At 50.3% G+C, this 23,018-nt stretch overlaps 2 protein-coding genes across 4 annotated transcripts; one reads left to right on the top strand and one right to left on the bottom strand.

The window, feature by feature from the left end:
• Positions 1 to 507: 507 nt before the first annotated feature.
• LOC122388144 (kielin/chordin-like protein) lies at positions 508 to 10,501 on the bottom strand. 3 transcript variants are annotated; one of them, XM_043378966.1, is made up of 16 exons: positions 10,116 to 10,501; positions 9,877 to 9,939; positions 9,382 to 9,435; positions 8,947 to 8,994; positions 8,713 to 8,763; positions 8,479 to 8,523; positions 8,257 to 8,310; positions 7,450 to 8,100; positions 6,287 to 7,192; positions 5,636 to 5,836; positions 4,538 to 4,732; positions 4,023 to 4,229; positions 3,540 to 3,752; positions 3,064 to 3,273; positions 2,498 to 2,704; positions 508 to 1,012 (listed from the first exon to the last, which is right to left on the bottom strand). In XM_043378966.1, exons 1-16 carry the CDS (start codon positions 10,291 to 10,293, stop codon positions 762 to 764), a joined length of 3,534 nt encoding a protein of 1,177 aa, XP_043234901.1. In that variant the 5' UTR covers positions 10,294 to 10,501; the 3' UTR covers positions 508 to 761. The 3 variants fall into 3 exon arrangements, with proteins under 3 accessions (XP_043234901.1, XP_043234900.1, XP_043234902.1); XM_043378965.1 differs by having other exon boundaries at positions 8,479 to 8,538; positions 10,116 to 10,331; XM_043378967.1 differs by lacking the exon at positions 8,479 to 8,523 and having other exon boundaries at positions 10,116 to 10,331.
• A 2,118-nt stretch (positions 10,502 to 12,619) lies between these two features.
• On the top strand, positions 12,620 to 22,233 carry LOC122388143 (tubulin alpha-2/alpha-4 chain-like). The gene is made up of 4 exons (XM_043378964.1): positions 12,620 to 12,700; positions 19,734 to 19,956; positions 20,118 to 20,282; positions 20,452 to 22,233. Exons 1-4 carry the CDS (start codon positions 12,698 to 12,700, stop codon positions 21,408 to 21,410), a joined length of 1,350 nt encoding a protein of 449 aa, XP_043234899.1. The 5' UTR covers positions 12,620 to 12,697; the 3' UTR covers positions 21,411 to 22,233.
• The last annotated feature ends 785 nt before the right edge of the window (positions 22,234 to 23,018 follow it).

The following is a 23,018-nucleotide window of genomic DNA, read 5'->3' as shown; positions in this document are numbered from 1 at the left end:
CTTGAGTAGTAAAGGAATTTTGATCCGATCAACGATCTCTTAGTCTCTCTTGAAGGTACCGATACACAAAAGGAAGCACCGGTGAGCTGGTAGCAAGAAACCGCTGGTAGCTAGAATTGGCTCGGCCCCATCTCTCCCCTTCCTCCTCGGCATCCTCATCCATCCTCCAGGGTAAAGTGCTCAGGTGTAAGCTCAGCGGCCTCGATTCGATCGGTCGGGCGTCTTGGGCCGGGCTGATTCATGCACCGCCGCACCGTGGCGCAGAACTTCCAAGAGACAGTCGACAGAGAGACTGAGCAATGCACAAAACGCAGATTTTGCATCTTGGCAGTTCTTCATAAAATGGTGTATGTGATAATAATCATTGTGACAGCATAAAGTATTCCACCCCATGCATAGCTCAGCTGGTAGAATAAAAATGCCTTCACTTCACTTCTTGGCTGGTTTTGAAACTCAAGCACTTGTAACAAATACGTACGTCACTCGTTAGAAAAAGTCACACACATCGACCCTTGAACAAATGTATTTAGAACTTTCAACTTCCTTGTCAGTTTCATAAACAACTATAAAATGTAAATAGTTAGTACAAACAAAAAACATAATACATGCATGTCATATCGAAAACGAATGAATAAAACAATCACAAATGTCGCCCATATATCGTACTGGAATAACCTATCATACAGATCACATTAGCGCCGTCATTGCAATCCGGCTGCACGCGCCGCATCCCCTTTCCAACCACAGAGATTCAACCACCTCTAGAACGGCAGCTCGGTCATCGGGATCAGGTTGTGCTCGGCGTCGAACATGCAGTTGTACTTGTGGTGGCAGCAGGCGGGCTGGTCGCGCACGGGCACACAGCCGTAGCGCACCTCTGGACAGGGTAGTTTGGTCTCCACCTGTTCCACCACGCCCTCGGCCGAGCACCGGTAGCGGATACACTGGCGGTTAGGGTCGTCCCACCACTGCGACCCGATTGGGTATGTCGTGCCGTTGAACATGCAGTTCGCTGTGACAGAAAGAGGGGGAGACGGTCAGGCGCATACAAAAGTTACAGTTGTAAAAGTTTCGCTAAAATGTACCGCAATTCATCATACTTTATACCATTAATAGGTTATATAGAGGCTAGAGCAGTAGCATTTTATATCGATAGATCGTTATCTAGTGACCCTACAGACCAACATATGTATATAATTGGTCTCTATACATTAACGTAACGTTACTATATCGATTAAATAAGACGTCCTGTTCGATGCCAAATTGGATTCACAAATACATTGGCCGTACAATTGTGGATTATGTACTAGTGCCGTGGATCTTAACCCTATTCCTGGCGGGCTCCGCCGGGACAAGAAACTGGCGGGGGGGGGGCCGATTCGGCCCCCCCCTGAGATCTCGAGAACGAAGCAAGATAGCGACAAGCGGTAAACGGCATCGGATACGAACGGCCAAGATCTACAATTTTTACTAAGGTCATTTTCAGGTCAGGTCAAAGATGACGTCACAGGGGTCGAAAAAGTCAAAATGGCGGCGCTAGATATGGAGAGAGTTTTTCTCGAATAACTTTCGAATTAGTCAAGATAGGAACAAACTAAGGGCATCATCGTGATCCTCTCGTCAATCCGCATCGAATGATATATATGTTGACCTCGAAAGGTCAAGGTCAAAGGTTGACCTCAGGTCACGTGACCTCGAGGTCATCATGTATGTCATTCGATGCGTCTTGACGAGCTGAACACAATGAGACCATCCACGCGTCTGTATCTTGTTCCTGTACGGAGTTATTGGCCAAAAACCTTTGGTGACCTTTGATGACGTCACATGACCTCACAGCTGCCCAACAGCAAAACAGACCTCAAGGTAGTGAAGGTTGATCGTATATGAAGTCATGTATGGTATATGGGGACATTCCGACCCGTTCTAGTGGTAAAAACAGGGAGTTGATTTTTCCCCCATTGACTTATAATGGGGAGGTCGCGAAATTGACCTGACCTTAGGTCACCGATATCAAAATTCCGAGATATACAAGTTGCACATACTGGTACCCTAACTAAACCCTGAAGAGAAGAAATTGATCGGTCAAAAACTCTAGCTCTGGCGTGATTGCAAACTTTTTTAAGGTAGGGTCACCAAACCGCCTCTGGTGACCTGACCTCAGGTCAGATCAACTCAAAATTTTCAGACATGTTGCGTAGAAACCTTTTAGGAAAAGTCAGAAAATTTGAGCTTCCTAGGTCAACGCGTTTGGGAGAAATAACGAAAAAACCTCAGGGGGGGGCTCCTGAGGCCCCCCCCCCCCCCGCCAGGAATAGGGTTAAAATGACCATGAATGATATGCAGATGTGGCCAATAAATATACCTTTAAAAAGACGACATAATGATTGAAGGTATATAAGTCGCAAAAGCATTGCAACAAATGATCATCGACCCCACCATTCCCAGAATTTTCCAGTTTCAGCATCCCACCCCTGGCCCGCTCTGTGTGGATACTAACGGCACGAATAGACGGGGCAGCAGTCGAGCGTGCCCTGCAGGGTGCAGGCCGGGTTCTCCGGCGGGTCGCTGCAGCGCTCCGTCTTATCCAGCAGTACCAGCTCCTCGCCGTCGCGACACTCGATCAGCACACAGCTGTCGGGGTCGTCGTAGTACATGGCGCCGTCGGCGTACTGCTCGCCCGAGAAGTCGACGCAGTTGGTCGGGCCTGGAGAGAGGAGGGGGAGAGACGGGTTAATCGACGATGGAGTGGCAGTACTGCAAGCTCTGGTGAGAATAACTCGAGCCAATAATTACTATGAGTCATGATTGTCGAAATTAAACATTTTTAATGCTTCATGTGGTTTATTTTAATAATACGGGAAATTTACAAGCGCAAAATCACCGAATTATTACCTGGCTTACCTGGGCGGTAAATATTACCGCCAAATTACCTGAATTACTTTTATCGTATAAAAAAGTCATTGTTATACACATGTGCAAAATTAATAACATATTCTAAATAACCTTCATTGACAAAGGTTCTCGACCTTAGGCAACACCGCTCCCTCCGACTCTCCCACTCACTGGAGCAGTCGTAGACGGTGCAGCAGTCCTCGACCCCCACGGCCACACACGTGCTGTCGTCCACCACGGGCTCACAGAGCGTACTCCTGTCCACCAGCAGGCGCTCGGCGCCGTCTGTACACTGCACCAGCAGGCAGCCGTCGGCGTCATTGGCGTAAATCTCGCCGTTTTGACGTCGTCGGCCGGTCGAGTCCGTACAATTGGAAGTCGCTACCGGGAGACGGAGAAGGGGCGAGGGTGTTATTACAGGTGTTCGAGCGAGAAAGTTGGTTTAATACGGTACGAAAATGTTATTGACAGCTCACTGGAAATGTATGTTGTCGTTTGATAAAAATATAAACAAAGATTTTATGTTAAGTGATGAAAAATATTTAAATATCAAAATATTATCAGCATCCTATTTCTGGATGTATTTTTTTATAACTTATTTCTGGATATTTCTGGGAACTGGATCAGCCTTCTCCCCGTATACGCACGCATCAGATGGCAGAGGTACTGCGGACAGCAGTTGACGCGTCCGACCACGGTGCAGTTCTCGTTGGGTGGGTCCTGGCAGAGCCGCGTGCGGTCCACCAGCACCTGTTCGCCGGCGGCACCGCAGCGCACCAGTTTACACCGCTCCGAGTCGGTGTAGTAGATCTCTCCGTCCTCCCGCTCCAGGCCTCTGAAGTCGATACAGGAGCCGTCGTCTGGAGGAGAGAGGGAGGGAGGTGTGAAACAGCCTTAATCGTCAATAGTCTTACACCACGTAGTCTGGCGGAGAGATAGGGCATGGCTGATGGAGAGAAAGGTTACCAGTCGTATCTGTTATAATGACATCGTTTTAAATTGAATGTTTCCTCCATACCTCCCTCCCTCATATTCGAACTAAACCACTTGAATTTTAATATCCCTCCCCTATCTAGCCCGAGCCCGAGACATCATAAAATAATATTGTCCATCCTCGCTATTTGTCTGACCTGGCGTATCGCAGCTGTAGCAGCACTGTCCTGGCTGCCTGCTGCTGGGACAGCCGCTGGGGTCCAGGGCCGGACAGAAGGTGCTGTTGATCTGCTGTACCCCGCTGCGGCGGCACCGGAACCACTTGCAGGGGTGTGTCGGGTCGTCCACCCAGATCTGGCCCTCCAGGTAAGTCTGACCCTGGTAGTAGCAGGTCACTGGGGGACCTGGAAACGGAAACGAGCAAGATTAGGTCGGGCACTAGGCAATGATGCATTCATGATATCTTTAATGACAAGGAAAGTCGTGTCGTTTGTCAGCGCAATGATATAAAACTGATATCGAGCAAAATCGTTCTCGTATCGTGAAGGAGTCGAATGGAACGATAAAAACGACTTCCACAATAATACCTATATGAATTCAGCGGAATATGTTCGAAAAACCCCGGCTAATATCGGTTCCTGTTTCCAAGGCTCGTCACTGTTTCCAATTAAGGAAATACGTGTCAATCTCCCGTGTAGGATCCCAAACTGACCGCTCTGACACTTGTAGCAGCACTCTCCGGGGTCCCGCTCCCTGAGGCAGTCGCTGGGCACCAGGGCCGGACAGTAGGTGCTGTTCACATGGTGCACCCCGCTCCGGCGGCAGATCAGCCACTTGCACGGGTGCACTGGGTTGTCGACCCACACGTCGCCCTCGTGGTATATTTGGTCACCGTAAGGGCAGGTCACTGAAAACGGAACAACATAATTTAGTGATATTTTCTCTTAAGTCCACGCAACTCGCAGTGTCAGCTTCTCTTAACTAGCAAGTGGCTGGCCTGGACATTTAAAACCCAAGCAATAGACGTTCCTTTATTGAGTTACGTCAGCTCGAACAATGTTCCAGCAACTGCTGACTTCCAGGGGTCATGTTACTGACCTCCGGAACAGTCGCCTATTACTGACCTCCTGAGCAGTCGAACATGTCGCAGCAGTCGCCTATTACTGACATCCGGAGCAGTCTCCCGATACTGACCTGAGCAGTCGAACATGTCGCAGCAGTCGCCTATTGCTGACATCCGAGGCAGTCGCCTATTACTGACCTCCTGAGCAGTCGAACATGTGGCAGCAGTCGCCTATTACTGACCTCCTGAGCAGTCGAACATGTCGCAGCAGTCGCCTATCACTGAATACTGACCTCCTGAGCACTCGAACATGTCGCAGCAGTCGCCTATTACTGACCTCCTGAGCAGTCGAACATGTCGCAGCAGTCGCCTATCACTGAATACTGACCTCCTGAGCAGTCGAACATGTGGCAGCAGTCGCCTATTACTGACCTCCTGAGCAGTCGAACATGTGGCAGCAGTCGCCTATTACTGACCTCCTGAGCAGTCGAACATGTGGCAGCAGTCGCCTATTACTGACCTCCTGAGCAGTCGAACATGTGGCAGCAGTCTCCCAATACTGACCTCCTGAGCACTCGAACATGTCGCAGCAGTCGCCTATTACTGACCTCCTGAGCAGTCGAACATGTCGCAGCAGTCGCCTATCACTGAATACTGACCTTCTGAGCAGCCGAACATGTGGCAGCAGTCGCCTATTACTGACCTCCTGAGCAGTCGAACATGTCGCAGCAGTCGCCTATTACTGACCTCCTGAGCAGTCGAACATGTCGCAGCAGTCGCCGGCCACATGCACCGGCTGACAGTCGGCTCCCGGTGGTCCGGAGCACTCTGTCCTGTTCACTTCCACCACCTGTGAGTTGGTGCACGTGTACCGTATACACGGACGCTGCTGGTCGTTGTACCACATGCTGCCCTCTGGGCGACGCACTCCCAGGTGCACGCAGCCCACTGACGAAAATAACGGATAAAGTTAGCGTGAATTAAAATAATCTCTCAATATCGGGAATTTCTTTCATAGATGGCTTGCCAGGTGGGGAAATTCATTCGCATGATGGTGGACATAAGCAAGTTGTAACATAGGCGGCGGAACGGGGAGGGCACCGGGGCACCGTGCCCCCTTTGATTTTGGCATTTTAACATTAGCCCTATGGGCGTTGCATGGAAAGAATGGGACCAAAAGTCGGCAGTGCCCCGCCCCCCCCTTAATTGAAGGTGTTCCGCCGCTACTGAGTTGTAAGTACAAACATGTCAAAGTCTTAAGTCTAGTGAACAGAGGACAAAAACGACATTTCCGAGGCGACCAGGATTTCTCAACAGCTGGTTTTACGCCAAACAAGTAAAGCTGGTGCAGACCCGCACCCGCCCCTTCCCCCCCCCCCCCAGCCCCCTCCCACTCACCGCACTCGTAGCAGCATCGTCCGGGCCGACGGAAGGACGAGGTGCAGCTCAGAGTCGGGCAGACGGTCTCCTCCACTGTCGATATCGTGCCGTTCTGATTACAGCGCAGCCGGCGGCAGGGGAACGTCGGATCATCGGGAAACATAGCTCCGGGCGGGTACCGCACCCCGTTATACACACAGGAACAGTTGGTGAAGGCGGGGCAGCACCGGCCGGAGACGGGGACCGCCACACAGCCGACGCCCACCGGGTCCTCGCAGGTCTGCCGGTGATCGGTGAGGACCTGCACCGTGCCGTTATTACAGACGTATTTAATACAGGTGATGACGTCGTTGTCATACCACACCTGTCCGTTGTCACGCTGGTTGCCCTGGTCATCCACACAGCCAAGGAGAGGTATGTCCGTGCAGTTGAAGTCGTTACAGCACATGAGGTCCCGCCGGTAGCCGACGCAGCCGTGGTGAGGCGGCAGAGGGCAGATAGGCCTCATGTCTGAGAGGACCACCACCACACCGTCCGCACACAGGTAGCGCTTGCACGGGTGCAGCGGATCATCCGCCCAGTCGTCATTGTGCGGCCGCTCCACGCCATTCTCGTCAATACACGAGCTGGGGCCGTCCGTGCCGTTGCCCTGTCCGGGGCATTCATACGTGTAGCAGCACTGGTTGGGGAGTCTGTAGCGCCGACAGTTGCCCATGTTGGCAGGCGGCGGCAGACAGGCGCCGGTGAGGCTCGTCGCCTCCACGCCGAACTCTGTGCACACGTACAGGTTGCAGTGGTCGATGTCGAACCACGTCGAGTGCAGGGAGAGGTAGACGCCGTCGTGGAAGCACGCCTGGCCCGCGCTGCCGCTGGTGCGGGCCGAGACCAGGACCGGCGGAGACGGTGGCAGCACAGCCGAGGCCTCTGAGCGGCGGGGCGTGCCGGCAGAAACAGAAGTCAGAGTGAATTAATGCACACACTGTGTGAACGAATTATTCAGAGCAAATGGCTACCTCTTATCGGTGCCAAGCACACTTTCATCTAACCTCTACAGAAGATCATTCATGCCACTAGAGAAAGACAGGGTGCTAATAATCAAATTATGCATATAAATACTACGAAATAGTCTGCTGTTATCAACGCTATCTAATTTCATTATTTAAAGACGTGAAACTTTTTACCTTCAGGCGTCTTTTTCTTCGGTGGCAGCTCTTTAGGTTTCGTTTTAATTGACGGCCTTTCCGGTTTGGAGTCTTTTGGCTTCCCTTTTTCCGTCTTCTTGCCCTCTCCCTCTGACTTTTCCACCTCGGTTTGTTCGGACTCTGGCTCTGTTCCGGTTTCCTCTGCCGGAGTTTCATCTTCACTGGAAACGTCATCTTCTGCTGCAGAAGGTTCAGCTTCCTCAGAAGCGTCCTCATCCTCCTCGTCACTGGAGTCGTCCTCTTTGGACGCGGGCGGCTCAACTTCCTCAAACGGTGCTGGAACTTCCTCCTCATCTGGAGGAGCCTCATCAGACTCTGCTGAGGCCCCCTCCTCCGACTCTGCAGGAGCTTCCTCCTCAGATTGGGCTGGAGCTTCCTCTTCAGCCTGCGCTGGAACTGTCACCTCAGACTCCTCTGGATCTGCCTTCTCAGGCTGCCCCGGAGTTCCTTCCTCTGATTCTGAAGCTGCCTTCTCGGGCTCTGCAGGAAGTGCCGCCTCCTCGGGTTCAGACTGGGGTTTCTCGGCTGCTCCCTCGGTGTCGGCACTCTCCTGTTCCGCACCCTCCTGATCCGTTTCCTCTGGTGAGGTTTCCTCATCAGAAGACTGCTCCTCAACTACAGTGACCTCCGCTGAAACACGCAAAAGGCTTATTTTCAATAAAGTGCGTAGGAAAATACGTAAATATGGACATTAGCTCATGAAAGACAAACATAAATTATATATGAGAAAAATGTGTCAGTGTTTCTTCTACTTCAGCAGAGCACCGAAAACGAAAAAGGTCGTACCTCCAGCATCATCTTCGACAGCTTCCGGACCCTCATCATCGACATATCCACTTCCTAAAAATGAAGGGGAAAGCGAGTGATTTAAATAGCCTTAGAGTATCTATTTGCATTGTTATTTACGTTTACTTTGGTGGCTTGTAAGTTATCGTTCGTAATTCGTAAACAATTAAAAAACGCTTCGTTTAGGTGTGATTGAGCCAGAAAAAAACTGGGCATCCATACCTTCGCTGGGAATGTCATCATATTCTTCCTCGACTACAGCCTTTTCTGAAATAAATTTGTCTACACTGAGGTAAAGACACAATGACAGCGTTAAAAATTTCCTTAACTGTGTGTGACCTTGGCATTCCAGAAAATCCTTATTGAATAACGGCGTACCATAATGAAGTTTCTAATACTATGTAAGAGGAACTACATCGTAAAGTGCATCAATTACCCTTATGCTTCGAGACATACCTTCACTGGCGCTTTCGGCCTCTGGCGGTCCACCATCTAAATCTATGTTATCTGAAACAACCGAAGGTTAAAAAAGGCATTAAATAGTTATCGCACAAAAGAGGAATAAAAGGTATTTGTTGCAACAAGTAACCCCACCAGATCAATTTCAGTGATGTTTCAATAGTATATATGTAAATCAGAGGACATTACGGGGACACCTTATATCTTACCTACGGGGACACCCTATCTTACCGTCCGATGGTTTCGGCTGTACCGGCGCCGCTGGCTTCTCGGTAACATCTGAAACAGCAGGTCATCCCTCACAAAACGGTTCTTATGCATAGGTGGCGGAACGGGGGGGGGGGGCACCGGGAAACGGCGCCCCCTTGATTTTGCCATTTTAACATTAGCCCTATGGGCGTGTTGCATGAAAAGAATGGGACCAAAAGTCGGCAGTACCCCCCCCCCCCTCCCTTAATTGAAGGTGTTCCGCCGCTACTGTTCTTATGTATCATAAACGGTAGTGTTGGAATAGACAATTAAATGCATAGTTAAGTGGATAAAGTAGGTATGAACCGAATGGAAAACGTCTTTGAAGCTTGCATTAGTTAAAATACGGCTCACTATGAGCTAGGTATGTTGTGTATTATGGAATAATTTAATGGAGTGCGAATTACTAATCCTCACCGTCTACAGAAGTGTCTGGCTCCTGAGATACTTCTTGGGCTTTTTCGGGAGCTTCTGAAATAAATACCAAAGCTTTGCTGACTTACTGGTACAGCTGTTGAACGAAAAATAAAATATAGGCCTGCGTACGTGACAGCCAAACGAAGAGCGAAAATAATGTGGCAGGGGATACCAGAAATGCAGCACACAGTTAAAACAACGATCGAAAAACGATACGTGCACACTGCACAATCACTTCTTTGTGCACTTTAATATCGATGTGAAATTGAGATAATGCACTTTTTTAATTAACGGATTAGACAACTACCGATAATCGGCAGGAGCACTTCCAATCGGAGCAGACTCCTAGTCCTGCCCGTGTGGCCGTTCGACGTCTGGGCGATCTTTCCCCAGGGACGGGCTGGTGCACATATACCGACACTGTGGCTAAGCCTGGAGCCCAACCTCTCTCCCTTATCCTGCCACCCCATAACTCTGAAATAAGGAGTTCCTTACCGTTGCTGGCGGCGCTCGATCTCGCTAAGGGCGCTCCAAAAGATTCGACAATGTCTCTCTCCTCTGTAAACGGGAAATAAAGCAACAGTCAGGACATTGGACCGTTGTAACTATACTTTTTCTTTCTATGAAACAAGCAAAAGGAAACGCTTAGGTATTTTGTATAGCAAACTGGTGAGAAGTAATTTGGGGTGGTAATAACGCGATACATAAGGCTGATTTTCTCGTCTCACACATACCTGTTTGGCCGCCACAGACCCCGGGGTGACACGCCTCACACCGCATGGAGAGCTGCGGCGATATTTTACACACCACCGCACAGAGGCGCCGGACGGGACAGTGCGGGAGCGGCGGTGCCGGCGTCACCACCGCCAGCGTCACCAGTATCACCACCGACACCAGCGCGGCGCGGGCCATGGTGACGGCACGACGGCGGCCGGCCGAGTGTCGCCTGGTGACCTGACGGAGCCTCACCGGGGCCCGGGGAACCGCCACCCGACCCGACCTGCCCGCTCAGCGCCGCAGGGTCTGTCCACTCAGCACCGACGACCGATGACGGTCAGATGACCGGTCCAGCGGTCACCGGCCGCGCCGGAACTCAGCGTCAGCAGCGGGACAGATACTGGGGCACGGGCCGGCCTGTGACAGCGGCGGGGTGGGCGGGGGGGGGGGGGAGGCTGGACCTCCGCTACAGGGGCCGCGGGGACCCCACCGGCGGATGTTTGAGATCGACTGCCGTGAAGCTGCTGCCGTGGACGGATGTCAGACGGGTGACGGGTGTCTGTCGGTCTGGACTCTGGATCACCAGACCGATGACACAACGCTGGGACACAAAGGCGAGTGGGAGAAGCCTCCCGAACGTCAGAGACCGCTTCCTGGTCATGATAACACTGGAATGACGTAAGGTTTTGTTTTTCTTTTACAAGACTACTATCGCTTTTATTGTGCCAAGAAACGCATTTGCTGTTCAATGGGACTAAACCTGATTCACAAGTTTTATAAACAGGTTCGCTATTTATTCACGTGCATCCAGCATGCCAGCAAAGGGAAACACACATATAAAATGACTATGAGAATAGATATGCAATATGCATACCTATTGCATACTGCTATCATTGCATACTGCTACTCAAAGTGATCGGTCTGCCTATCAACGACAGAACAGCTTGCCATCAACAGTGAAACAATGAAGGCGAGTACGCAATAATGTTACCGTTCAGCGGCTGTGTTTCTGTGCTGCGTTGAGGTCTTTATATAGCAGCATCCCTCCTCTCCCGGGCTGGCGGTCGCCCCACCCATGCCCTAGCGCGGTGGGCAGTTCCGATAAAGGTATGCTCCTCCTGTGTGACCGTTTGAGTTGTTTTGAGGCTTGTCTCACCAAGGCACGCCCGTCCCAACGGCGCACGCTCAGCTCAGCCGCTGCGGTTCACCTACCATGACCGTAGTCAAATTAGTCCAATGGCTCTCCCTTATTATCTCTCCCTTTCTCTCTCTCTCTCTCTCTCTCTCTCTCTCTCTCTCTCTCTCTCTCTCTCTCTCTCTCTCTCTCTCTCTCTCTCTCTCTCTCTCTCTCTCTCTCTCTCTCTCTCTCTCTCTCTCTGTCTCTCTCTCTCTCTCTCTCTTTCTCTCTCTCTCTCTCTGTCTCTCTCTCTGTCTCTCTCTCTGTCTCTCTCACTCTCTGTCTGTCTGTCTGTCTGTCTGTCTGTCTGTCTGTCTCTCTCCCTCCCTCCCTCCCTCCCTCTCCCTCTCCCTCTCCCTTGGACAACTTAAGGGGCATGGGATGCCGCGAAATGATATGAATAGACCGAAAGTAACCAACCCAGCCCAGAAGACAGTTTTGACAAAACAGGCTCACTCACTCGCAACTATTTCTTTTATGGAAACACAAACGTTTCCCAATGCTTATTGCTACAGAATGAAAGGGCCTCTCGAATATTGAATACCTACAGTCACTCCTACTGATTCTTTAATAACAATTTTAGTGTCAACTGTCGCTTATATTATCGTAAATATATCTAAGACATCTTAAATGCTATAATAAAATTGAATTAGTTCTGCATAATGAACCCGGAACATTTAACATAAACGGTTCTTCACATATCAGCCCCCCAGCCAAATAAGACCGGCTCGGCTCTTCAGATGTCGCCACTATGGTGTCAGTCCGATGCCCAGAGGACAGAAGTGTCCCTCTGTTGGCTGCTGACAGATTGGTGGCTAAACCGTCTTTTCTCTTTTTCTAGGTGGTCTTTTAAAAAATTCAGGGGAAAATAGTCTAGAATTGGATTTATCAGTTTTACGTCATACCAAGTTTTGAGCCTTTTGTGAAAGTGCCTGCAATTGCATGGGAAAGTTTATTAGACCGATGACCAATGACCATATTAAACAAGCAAATTTACACATCTACCAAAATAAATTGGCCTGGAGAGCAGAAAAAGATCGGTATTGGCTCTTGCTTAGGAGAAAATCACTTCTTTTGTTTCGTGGCTCATATTATCCACATCTTTTTTAAACAGGTTTTCTTTCCTCAACACTCTCGTGCTCATAGCACACATGCACGCATCCTGCACTTCTACCCCCCACCTCATGCACCTCTCCCTCATTTCCCACGCAGACGCCACGCCTGGCGCGTGGGACCCCTCACCCCTCCCGACACACACCGCACCGCTCCTCGTCGGTCGGTCGAGGCCCCGCCCACTGGCCGATGACGTCACGAGGGGAGGTTTCAAAGGCGGCGGCTGACCGACGCTGCCGACACATCGGTTTGAGAGACAGGAGGGTCCGTACGGAGCTGAGCCGCTGCCGCACACACACAGCCGTCAACATGGTGAGTAGAACGGTAGGGTGGGTGGAATTCCGGGGAATTAAAGAGTTAATTTTTATTTTGGTACAACATTCAGATTACTTCTTAAAATATTGAAATTGGAGAATAAAAACAGGCAATTGGCAGTGCGAATAATGCGCATTATGCAAATGCAAAATTGCATTGGATAAATTTTATTATCGCGTTAACCATTTCGAACCGAAGTATGTAGATAATTTCATGCCTGCCTACATGCGAGAGCTCGAAATGTTCGCGAAATCCGACGAATCACATCCCGCTTTGCCCCGCCCTGCCACAACAATATGAACCGACGAAGCCGTCGCACCGCCGGTAGGCGGCAATGGCCTGCGATCCCTATAGGTTTTTATATTAAAAGATGCTAACTTCATTCGGTAAACGGTTACAACAGACATGACACAAAACATCGAATTTAAATAACATAAAACACATTATTAATTTGTTCAATTGCGTTATGTGTGCGACGTTTTTATATACTTTTTTGCGCTTTCGCTGTAGATCGCCTAGTCATGCTTTCACCAGCAGACTCCAGACTTTATACGGCCCGTCACACTTGAACTCACGCCACCGTCACAGCGTCACAGTCACGTCACACTGGCGTCACGCCACCGTCACACTGGCGTCACGCCGCGACCCTGACCGTCATGGAGCGAGCGGTGCGGGTAATTATAATTACCAGTCTGGTACTGCTGGTAATTGCAGCTACTCGTCGGTCGCTGACGACAATTCGAGGCTCAGATGATATTGCAGTCATTGTGGAGACGGCGGAGACAACGATTAAAAGGTACATACGACAGAAAACTAAACTAGCTACTAGACGGCATGATAGCGTGGGCTCTGGGCACCAGGCCACACCCGTCAATGAACTCTTTGGCTGACTCAACCTTTCCAGTCATTCGTTTCAGTAGATGGTTTAGAGAGAGTTGGAACGAACAGAAACTTGAAAGTGGAATGAGTGTATAAGTAGTGTATAAGTACTGACACGTAACAGCAGAAAAGCCGTTGTTGTTGCTGACGGCTACAAGCTTGATGTATACCTAGTCGTTAAATGGATGATATTTCCAATTGTTTAGCGGAAACATCTTCACTCATGCAAACAGTTTCTTATTTTGAGAAATACAGGCGTTTTTGCAATCCATTGCATGTAGCATTCAAAATTATATAGCACGAAAAAAAAAAAACAAAGACTAATTTCTTGCTTGACAATTGATCCGACCGTATGAAATGATATCGTCCTGGGAAGCAGCTTCACACCTGATAACCTGATAGCTTCCCAGCCATCCCTATCCAGTTTGGTAACCTAACCGTCTTCCTGCGACTCTAGGAAACATTCGGGTTTATCTGATTCTCACGCCAGTTCCTCCTGGGAACTGCGAACATAATGCGGACACGGTAACCCTATAGTGCAGACAGACGTGACTATATGACTTTTGGGTACGGCCTCTGCAGCCTGCAACCGCTTTTTTGGTATCGATTCAAGTGCAGCCTCATTTGACTGCGATTCGGGAGTGACATGAAATAAATGTGGACTTTAAATTCATGAGTTCACGGAGCCCACGACTGTGACCGAATGTTGACACTGAATTTGGCTATTGTTTGCGGCATGCGAACTGCATTCAACATGGTGCAATCGCCCTCCTGGACTCCTTCTTTCTTCTCTCCCCTCCCCACCCTCCTTCCCTCCCCTTCCTCTTCCCTTCTTTCTTCCCTCTTTCGCTTCGTCCCTCCGTCACGGTGACACCAATAACGGGGCCACCGTCACGACTGTCACGGTGTCACGAATAGGCGCCAACACCGTGACGTCTTTCCGTGAGCGGCCGGGCCGTGAAGGGTAGTCGATCAACGACCCACGGTGACGGCGGGCTGACCAGAGGTAGATCAGAGGCGTCGCGTCAAATAATGTGCATGGTACGGAAGCGAGTATGTCGTAATAATGTGTTCCTTGTTGCTCACAAAGCCTAGATATTGTGGGATGGGCCTCACGTTTTTCTGATAGAATTGCAATTATGCATATCAGCTTAGGTATTATTAGCCGTTTTCACGACGGCCATCTGGTACACATTTAGTGCACAGCTGGTGCAGATTAGGTGCAGATTTGGTCGAATTAGGTTCAGTGTGTCTCTTAGTAGCATATCAGCTAGGGTTCCACTAATTGCTTATGTGCCTGCTTTTTCTTATTATCAGAGAGAATCATCGATTAAAACACTGAAATAACTTCATAAAATAAAATATTTTTGCTGTAAAAAAGATTAGGTGCAGATTTGGTCAAATTAGGTGCACTCACCGGATAGCCCGTCGTGAAAACGGCTATTGCCATTTTTTTCCTCATTTCACCTTAAAATAAACCGGGACTATTGTTAACGCTCTCACTATTCTGTTCATCACACTTACCTACAGGTGAGAGAATGAACCACTGCATTGCTGCAAACTCGCGTCTCGCGCCACTGTCATTCCGCCATCCTTCGTACCTCCCATTTTCCCACATTGTGAGACCCGTGCAGACAGACTGTGCAGCGTCGGTCTGCTGTTTCCCGTGCACCTGAGGCGCAGAAGTGCCGGAAATTGTCGGAGGTGGTTCCCTTAGGATGTAAGCCGTGGGATGCCTCCGAGCAGCGTTGCCGCACAGTGGTCCAAACTCCGATGGGAGCGACGAAAACCTGTGTGAACTCACGGCTGGCATCTGCTTTTAGCGCGGCACCTGCATACAAGTTCGCACTACACGCTCAAACGGATAAGTAGCTGTCTAATAAAAAGTTAATGGTATGATTGCAAACGTTTGAAACGAGTTCCTATCACTCAACTGCCTCTCATTACACTAAAAAGCATTTAACCAAACAATCATGACATGCGTGCAGCTGTCCAAACTCAATCACCAACCGGCGCCCCCTAACGCCCATCTCCCACCTCCCACCTCTTACCGTATACCACCCACCGCGGCCCCCCCCCCCCCGATTTTGTCCGGAGTCGTGATAACCGACCCGTTTCCGCCCTGCACTTCCCGTGACGCCACCAGCCATTGTTTTCCGCCTTATCTATCGTCTTTCACGTTGTCACCTCAGCGGAAAAGCGACCCGAAAGAGCGTGGGGTTGTCTCATATAAACGGATAGATCGGCACCGTCTTTGTAGGCAAAGGCAATGCTTGTGAAATTCAAGAAATTAAATTATACGTTTGCATCGTGCATTGCGAAACTATGTAAACGCCGTGGCATAGTCATTGTTCTCCAGAGAACACGTTAATAGCGGCGAAGACGTTTGATCTTCGGACAACATTTATTCCTCGAAAGATGAGATAAAAATGTAATGCTTATCCTTAACATAGAAGTTTGAGCAGACAATCGCAGTCCTTTCCTGTTGAGGCGTGTGAACAGGGTAAGGTGTCTTCATTTGATTTCCTTTACATCATGTAGTACGGATCAGATATCATTCGTATGACTCACGTAAGGCATAGAGCCTTGCGCAAAACCGCCTTGCGTAAGGCCACGTAAGGCCAAATAACGTGCGTTTGCGCAAGCTTAGAATGTTGCTATGGAAACTGCTGTGCTCCGTTCGCGCAGAGAGCTAAAGCAACACAGCTGCCCCGCACAACACAGCCGAGTATCGGACGCATTATCGATCGCGTCCTTTGTCGACTGCAGTTTCCATGGCAACACCGCACATCTCTGCGGCAGATGACTCAGTTAGGCGCTGATACGGGGATTCAAAACTGCACCGATAGTTTAGCGTGCTCGGCTGATTTGATTGCCTTGGGTTAGATGCGTTTCCCCGCCCCGGTCTTTTCCCTCATACTTCTTTGGATGGGTTTCCCTGCAAATGATCATCAGACTGTTGGTGATCTTTTTCATGGAAGCTCACGTAATATGCCATAGTTAATCGCGTTTTTCATTTATGAGGGCACTGGCGTTTTTTTTTCGCCGCTCCTACTTCAACCTCACCCACCTTGGTGCTAGCGCCCAACTCTCCGGGAAATGCAGTCTCCATACTCCCTGCTGTTATACAGACCCGCAATGCACGAGACTGCAACGACTCACAGAAGCGTATCCAGAGTATTCCGCCGCTTCGATGAGTCACCGCGATTTTATGCAACCCCACACGTAAATCAATCCCGATTCTGATACGAGTCGGATGTTGATTAAAGATGTTTAGAAAAGGGACGATACTCGTACGGCTGCAAACTTTACTGACACTAACGACATGCAACTTCAACTTCAGACAGGTACAGAAACGGGGTTGCAAGCTAGCTATTCGTTTGCTTAACTATTCAAATCTTCCAGCTACAAGATAACCTCGTAAATGGTCAATTATCTACGAGTAAGTCTGCCAGAAGCGGTCCCTTACAGACACCTTTCTCCAACGCTATACACAGAAAAGGAAGAGTCCCTTCCTGAGATCACCAACTTTTGACGGTAGAACTCGGGGACCTTTTCACCACGGCAGTCTGTGATCAGCCGTCCTCTCCAGCCCTGCAGGCCTTGCCCTGACGTCGTCTATCCCTCCAGCAATGGCGTCAGCTGGTCGGCGAGCGATCGGATACCCACTGGTGCCTGTCCAGTGCCCTGTCACTAAAACAAAATTACCGACCGAACTCGTGATATTACCCCCGCCAGTCTGCTTCGGCTCACTTCCTGGCACGCTCGACCAGTCTGCCCTCGTTTTCTAAATTATTTGATGTCACATAATTACGGTGTCCGGTGACGTTTATCCAACTGACTTTGAAATAGGTACCTTCCCGTTGTAGCACGATACAATAATACTTGGCCGTGCTGTGGTGAGTCTAAATCAGATGTAATTCGATTCTAAGCGAACCGGGATTAACCCTACCCGGACGGACAAAAAAAAAAAGATAGGACAAGAGAGGAGGAGGGTGGAATAAGATAGTGGTCAACAAACTAGGCACTAGGCAACGAGTAATTCAAACGACAGTAAGCTTGAAAAGCGAGCGGTGCTGGAGAGGCGGGGGCGGGCACATCATGGTTCTAACGGACACAGCGCGGGTGATAGGCGCGGACACTGTGCAGACACGGGCAGGCACGGGGCGGGCTAGGGCAGGCACGGGGCAGCCGGGGACGCCAGGTGCCCAGCCGGCCACAGGGGAAGGGCGGCGGCGGTGGGGGGGGGGGGGAGAGGGCAGGTGCCGACCGACCGGCCGTCTGCAGTCTGCCCCCTCCCTCCCTCCCTCCCTCCCCCCTCCAGCTGGATCCGCTCGCCACCGGACGCCACACGGGAGAGAGAGAGGGAGGGAGGGGTGGTAGAGGGACGGAGAAAATGGAGAGTGGGACAGGTTCGATAGAATGGGCTGGATTTGAGTGCGGCAGAGTTTTATAATACAGTTTGGATATCTGTACTTTCTGTCACGATTTATAGTGATTGGTCGCAAGTTTGCTGACGCCATACCATAACAGTTCGAAAACGTTTTTTGCTCATAATTCAAAGGAAAACTGACATTAATGTCAAAACAGTTGCTATTCTTTTGGAAGTAAGACTCATATCACTTATTTTTTAAAGATAAACGAACTGATGTGGAGCGACGATCTGCCGTTACCCGATCGATCAATCGCCGACCCTGTCCTTTTATTATACAAATAAGTCTTTTCCAGTAGCGCTGTGGTAAACATCCTTGTCGACGATAGCCATACGAAAACCAACAGCAGCCAACCGATAAGTGCGACCAACCTTTTGAGGAACCGTTATCAAGCGGACGTGCTCCTCTGTTTTGGCACCCCAGCTGCTGCTGGAATACTGAAGATGTCGTCCTGCCCTGTTTTGGGACCTCCTGTTCCTGGTACGCTGAGAAGTGAGATCGCCGTCATCTTGTTTGGCTTCCCTGTCCTCTGATTCTGCTCACATACAGCTCGCAGTATTATGACCTTATATGAATCGGCTGGCACCATTCACCTTCACCACCTTGAGCTCCTGGCAACTATACAGCTGAATCCTGAGAAGTTAGGTTCACCGGATAGCATTTGATATCCCTGTTATTTTAACGTAGCGCTGTTGATTCAACCGAATCCGAAGCCGCTTTATACTTCAAGGGCAATTTTTATGTCCTTGACCCCTTCAACAGATTGTAGTCCCGAAATGTCTGAATTCCAATTTCCAGCGGCCATTATCTGGCCTTTCTTCCAACCAAGCCGAGAACCCCAGCCTCCTCCCAGCCGTTTGACCTCCCAGGCCCCTCTCAGCCGCATGACCTTCCATTCTCCCCTCTTATGCAGCTCTCTGAGTGACCTCTGAGCTCCGGTCAGCCGCGTCTGACCGTGGCCGGACCGTTACGCCCGTCGGCCCGACCACGCCCGGTGTCCCGGCTACATTGATTACCCAGTCGGGGGCGTCTCAGTACGGCACGATCAATACTAAACCGCCACGGGACCCGTCACCATACAGCGGGACGACACAGGACAAAGTGTCATGTGAGGAAAAGACAATATTGGCATCTAATTGAATCCTTTTTACCTATTAAATCTTTTTACCTGATAACCTTTTAAGCAGATGATGCTGCTGTTTTACTGCCATCGAGTCATATTTGGCATGAGAAGACATTATCTGTTACCAGATCCTGAGTATCACATTGCGTGCTCTTTTTCAAAGAACAAAGGCTGCCGAACCTAATTGCTAACACGCTGAAAATAAGCCCTCTCTTGTTTTGAAATAGGATTTATGGCGCTTAAAGGATTAATTTTTCACGAGGAGTGGGCTCACCTGCAGCATACAGGAAGGTTAATTCTCTTCAAAAATAACTAGATCGAACTTGTCGTGCCGACTCTATCTACCGAACTTATTATAATACAATCAGCATCAACCGAAATCCACCCCGATGCCGAAAGAAAACCGTTCACACCTTATCGTATCCTCGTCATTTCAATATCAGTGGATTCAAAGTTATCAAAAAGTATACTTATCCGGTCACAGGCAATCAAGAAAAAAGACAGCGAAACGGCAAATGGCGATACTGCACTTTGTTATAATCGCACACCAGTACTATTTCCCACCTAACGTGACACTATGTTCTCCCGTCCACAGCGGGAATGTATCTCGGTCCACCTCGGCCAGGCTGGTTGCCAGATGGGCAACGCCTGCTGGGAGCTCTACTGCCTCGAGCACGGCATCCAGCCCGACGGCCAGATGCCCTCCGACAAGACCATCGGAGGCGGCGACGACAGCTTCAACACCTTCTTCGCAGAGACCGGCGCCGGCAAGCACGTGCCACGAGCCGTGTTTGTCGACCTGGAGCCCAGCGTAGTCGGTACGGGATTACCTTTGTTCAAACTATTATTTACGCAGGACCAGGAGTTTCGCTTTTTACCATTATGTGAAATACGATTTCCTTCCATGGGCCATCTTCAACGAGACATTTTGCATTGCGAGTACTTTCCGCTGACAATCTTCTGTCCGTGTCCCCTTCAGATGAGGTGCGCACGGGCACCTACCGCCAGCTATTCCACCCTGAGCAGCTCATCACCGGCAAGGAGGACGCCGCCAACAACTACGCCCGTGGCCATTACACCATCGGCAAGGAGATTGTCGACATTGTGCTGGACCGGATTAGGAAGCTGGCCGACCAGTGCACAGGTGAGGGTTTCTGACGGGGGAGAGGATTATGAGTTTCGTGGCAAATAATGGGGATGTTTGAAGGATACTAGCAGGGTACATTGGTGATGACCCGAAAAGTAAAGACCTTAAAGTGCCTATAAAGCGCTTCAAGAGAAGCTGGTGAGCTAACACTTTGCTTCTTTTTCAGGTCTGCAGGGTTTCCTGATCTTCCACTCGTTCGGCGGCGGCACCGGCTCCGGCTTCACCTCGCTGCTGATGGAGCGTCTCAGCGTCGACTACGGCAAGAAGTCGAAGCTGGAGTTCGCCATCTACCCGGCGCCGCAGGTGGCCACGGCCGTGGTGGAGCCGTACAACTCCATCCTGACCACCCACACCACCCTGGAGCACTCGGACTGCGCCTTCATGGTCGATAACGAGGCCATCTACGACATCTGCCGCCGCAACCTGGACATCGAGCGCCCGACGTACACCAACCTGAACCGTCTGATTGGCCAGATCGTCTCCTCGATCACGGCCTCGCTGCGCTTCGACGGCGCCCTGAACGTGGACCTGACCGAGTTCCAGACCAACCTGGTGCCCTACCCGCGCATCCACTTCCCACTGGCCACGTACGCGCCGGTCATCTCGGCTGAGAAGGCCTACCACGAGCAGCTCTCAGTCGCTGAGATCACCAACGCCTGCTTCGAGCCGGCCAACCAGATGGTCAAGTGCGACCCGCGCCACGGCAAGTACATGGCCTGCTGCATGCTGTACCGCGGCGACGTCGTGCCCAAGGACGTCAACGCCGCCATCGCGGCCATCAAGACCAAGAGGACCATCCAGTTCGTCGACTGGTGTCCGACCGGCTTCAAGGTGGGCATCAACTACCAGCCGCCGACCGTGGTGCCCGGCGGCGACCTGGCCAAGGTGCAGCGCGCCGTCTGCATGCTGTCTAACACCACGGCCATCGCCGAGGCCTGGGCCCGCCTGGACCACAAGTTCGACCTGATGTACGCCAAGCGCGCCTTCGTGCACTGGTACGTCGGCGAGGGCATGGAGGAGGGCGAGTTCTCCGAGGCGCGCGAGGATCTGGCCGCGCTGGAGAAGGATTACGAGGAGGTTGGAGTCGACTCCGTCGAGGGCGAGGGAGAGGATGAGGAGTACTAGTCAGCTCGTGACGCTACCAGGAACGACCTGAGGGGTCCGCCAGTATCTGGTGAGAAGCCCAAGTGACGATCCACATGACGACGAAAGAATATGCCGCCCGAGTTGACTTCAGCTACCGAATCACCGTGCCTGGCTAGGGGTGCCAGTGATTCTTGGCGAATACCATTCCACCCATGGACGTACTTTTTGAAGCTTGTGTCTTGACTGACGTATTGCGAATTGACATCAGACGAAAGCCGAACCGCTTATAAGTTATAACTACGTCTGTGGCACGATCGAAATGTTCCTTCTCTGTGTCTGATATACTCGTATGGCAGCCACAAAGCGCTACAGAGCGAGCTGTGACGATTCATGTACTTACTCTACGGTGTTGCGTAGGTGACGTGTGGAGATTTTTCAGCTTTTGCACCGCAGTTGTGCCGGGGCGGCTTAGGATGCTGCTCAGGCCCATCGCCGCGCGAGGAACACGTTGCACATTCCCTGTCGAGATGACATTGTCAATACACTGGCAGCATCCCCGGCTATTGGAGTTTGATCTTTTATTCACCCCGGCAATCTGACCCTCAAGGTTTATTTATGTAGACAATATCAGGCCGCGAGGATGAGGGGAGAATTAGGCTCATTCGTCCAAGATTACTTTACTAACACCGCATTCAACCGCCGGCTGTTATATGACTATGTACCGCAGTGGCTGGGTCTGTACTCTGTACTCTGTACATCGAAGACGAGAGTGCCGCTGGGACAGACCAATCAGCGACTCAAATCGTCATCTCCTACAGTTTTGTTCTTACTGTCCGTACCGAATACATGGAAGGGATGACTATTAGCCTGGAACAAGGAAGCCCAACAAAGGATACATATAGGCTGTTCCGGAGGATAAAAGACGAATGGCTTCAATGACTGAGGTCCGAGGATCAATTGCAGGAATTGGCATGTGGTAAGTGGAAGGTCAGAAGCCGGTTGTATTGGCATGGGAAGGAACATGTCCTTGTGTATCGCGATAATGACGAACATACCACGATAGCTTGCTGATTTGACCTATTCATTTGATGCTTTTTATATTTATCCCGTTGGGCCACTGCGCGTGATAAAAGTTTGAAACGTGAGAGGCCAGGCGCTTGCAAATCAGTCATTACAAAATTGAACGATAAGTAGCTACAACAACTTGAGGAAATAAAAAATACAGCAATTGTAAGAGTATCATGCACTATCAATTACTTACGGAATCGAGAGGCTTTACATCTGAAATAAAGTTAAAACTTTCAACCATGATATGCACCGTTTACATATCTGTTAATTTATCCTGATCAACAGAACCAAAATCACCTGAATTAAGACCTTGAAAGTAATTCTGCCAGGAGCAGAATTACTTTCGAGCAGGGGCAGTCAGGCTGGTTCAGGCAGGACAAGAGCGATAGGGTAATACCGCGTCTAAAGCACCATTGACCATTGTGCAGGACCGTGACTTCACTGCATGAGATCACTAGAAAAATAGTCACCTTGGGATTCGCGGAAACCAGCCGTTGTAAACACTGTTAGCGCTCGTATTCACACGAATGGTTTATAAGGAAATGTGATAAAGGGTCCCATACATTGACCATTACAGGT

Source organism: Amphibalanus amphitrite, unplaced genomic scaffold (genome assembly GCF_019059575.1).
Source record: "Amphibalanus amphitrite isolate SeventyFive unplaced genomic scaffold, NRLGWU_Aamphi_draft 000311F_arrow, whole genome shotgun sequence".
Lineage (NCBI taxonomy): Eukaryota > Metazoa > Arthropoda > Thecostraca > Balanomorpha > Balanidae > Amphibalanus > Amphibalanus amphitrite.
This window is presented reverse-complemented; position numbering and strand designations above follow the sequence as displayed.

Excerpts from the sequence above, each read along its gene's own strand:
- LOC122388144 (XM_043378965.1), bottom strand. The coding sequence starts at position 10,293 with ATGGCCCGCGCCGCGCTGGTGTCGGTGGTGATACTGGTGACGCTGGCG. Across the intron at positions 9,436-9,876 it reads ATCGAGCGCCGCCAGCAACG|AAGCTCCCGAAAAAGCCCAA; the intron begins GTAAGGAACTCC and ends TATTTATTTCAG. Across the intron at positions 8,995-9,381 it reads GCCAGACACTTCTGTAGACG|ATGTTACCGAGAAGCCAGCG; the intron begins GTGAGGATTAGT and ends CTGCTGTTTCAG.
- LOC122388143 (XM_043378964.1), top strand. Across the intron at positions 19,957-20,117 it reads CCTGGAGCCCAGCGTAGTCG|ATGAGGTGCGCACGGGCACC; the intron begins GTACGGGATTAC and ends TGTCCCCTTCAG. Across the intron at positions 20,283-20,451 it reads GCTGGCCGACCAGTGCACAG|GTCTGCAGGGTTTCCTGATC; the intron begins GTGAGGGTTTCT and ends CTTCTTTTTCAG.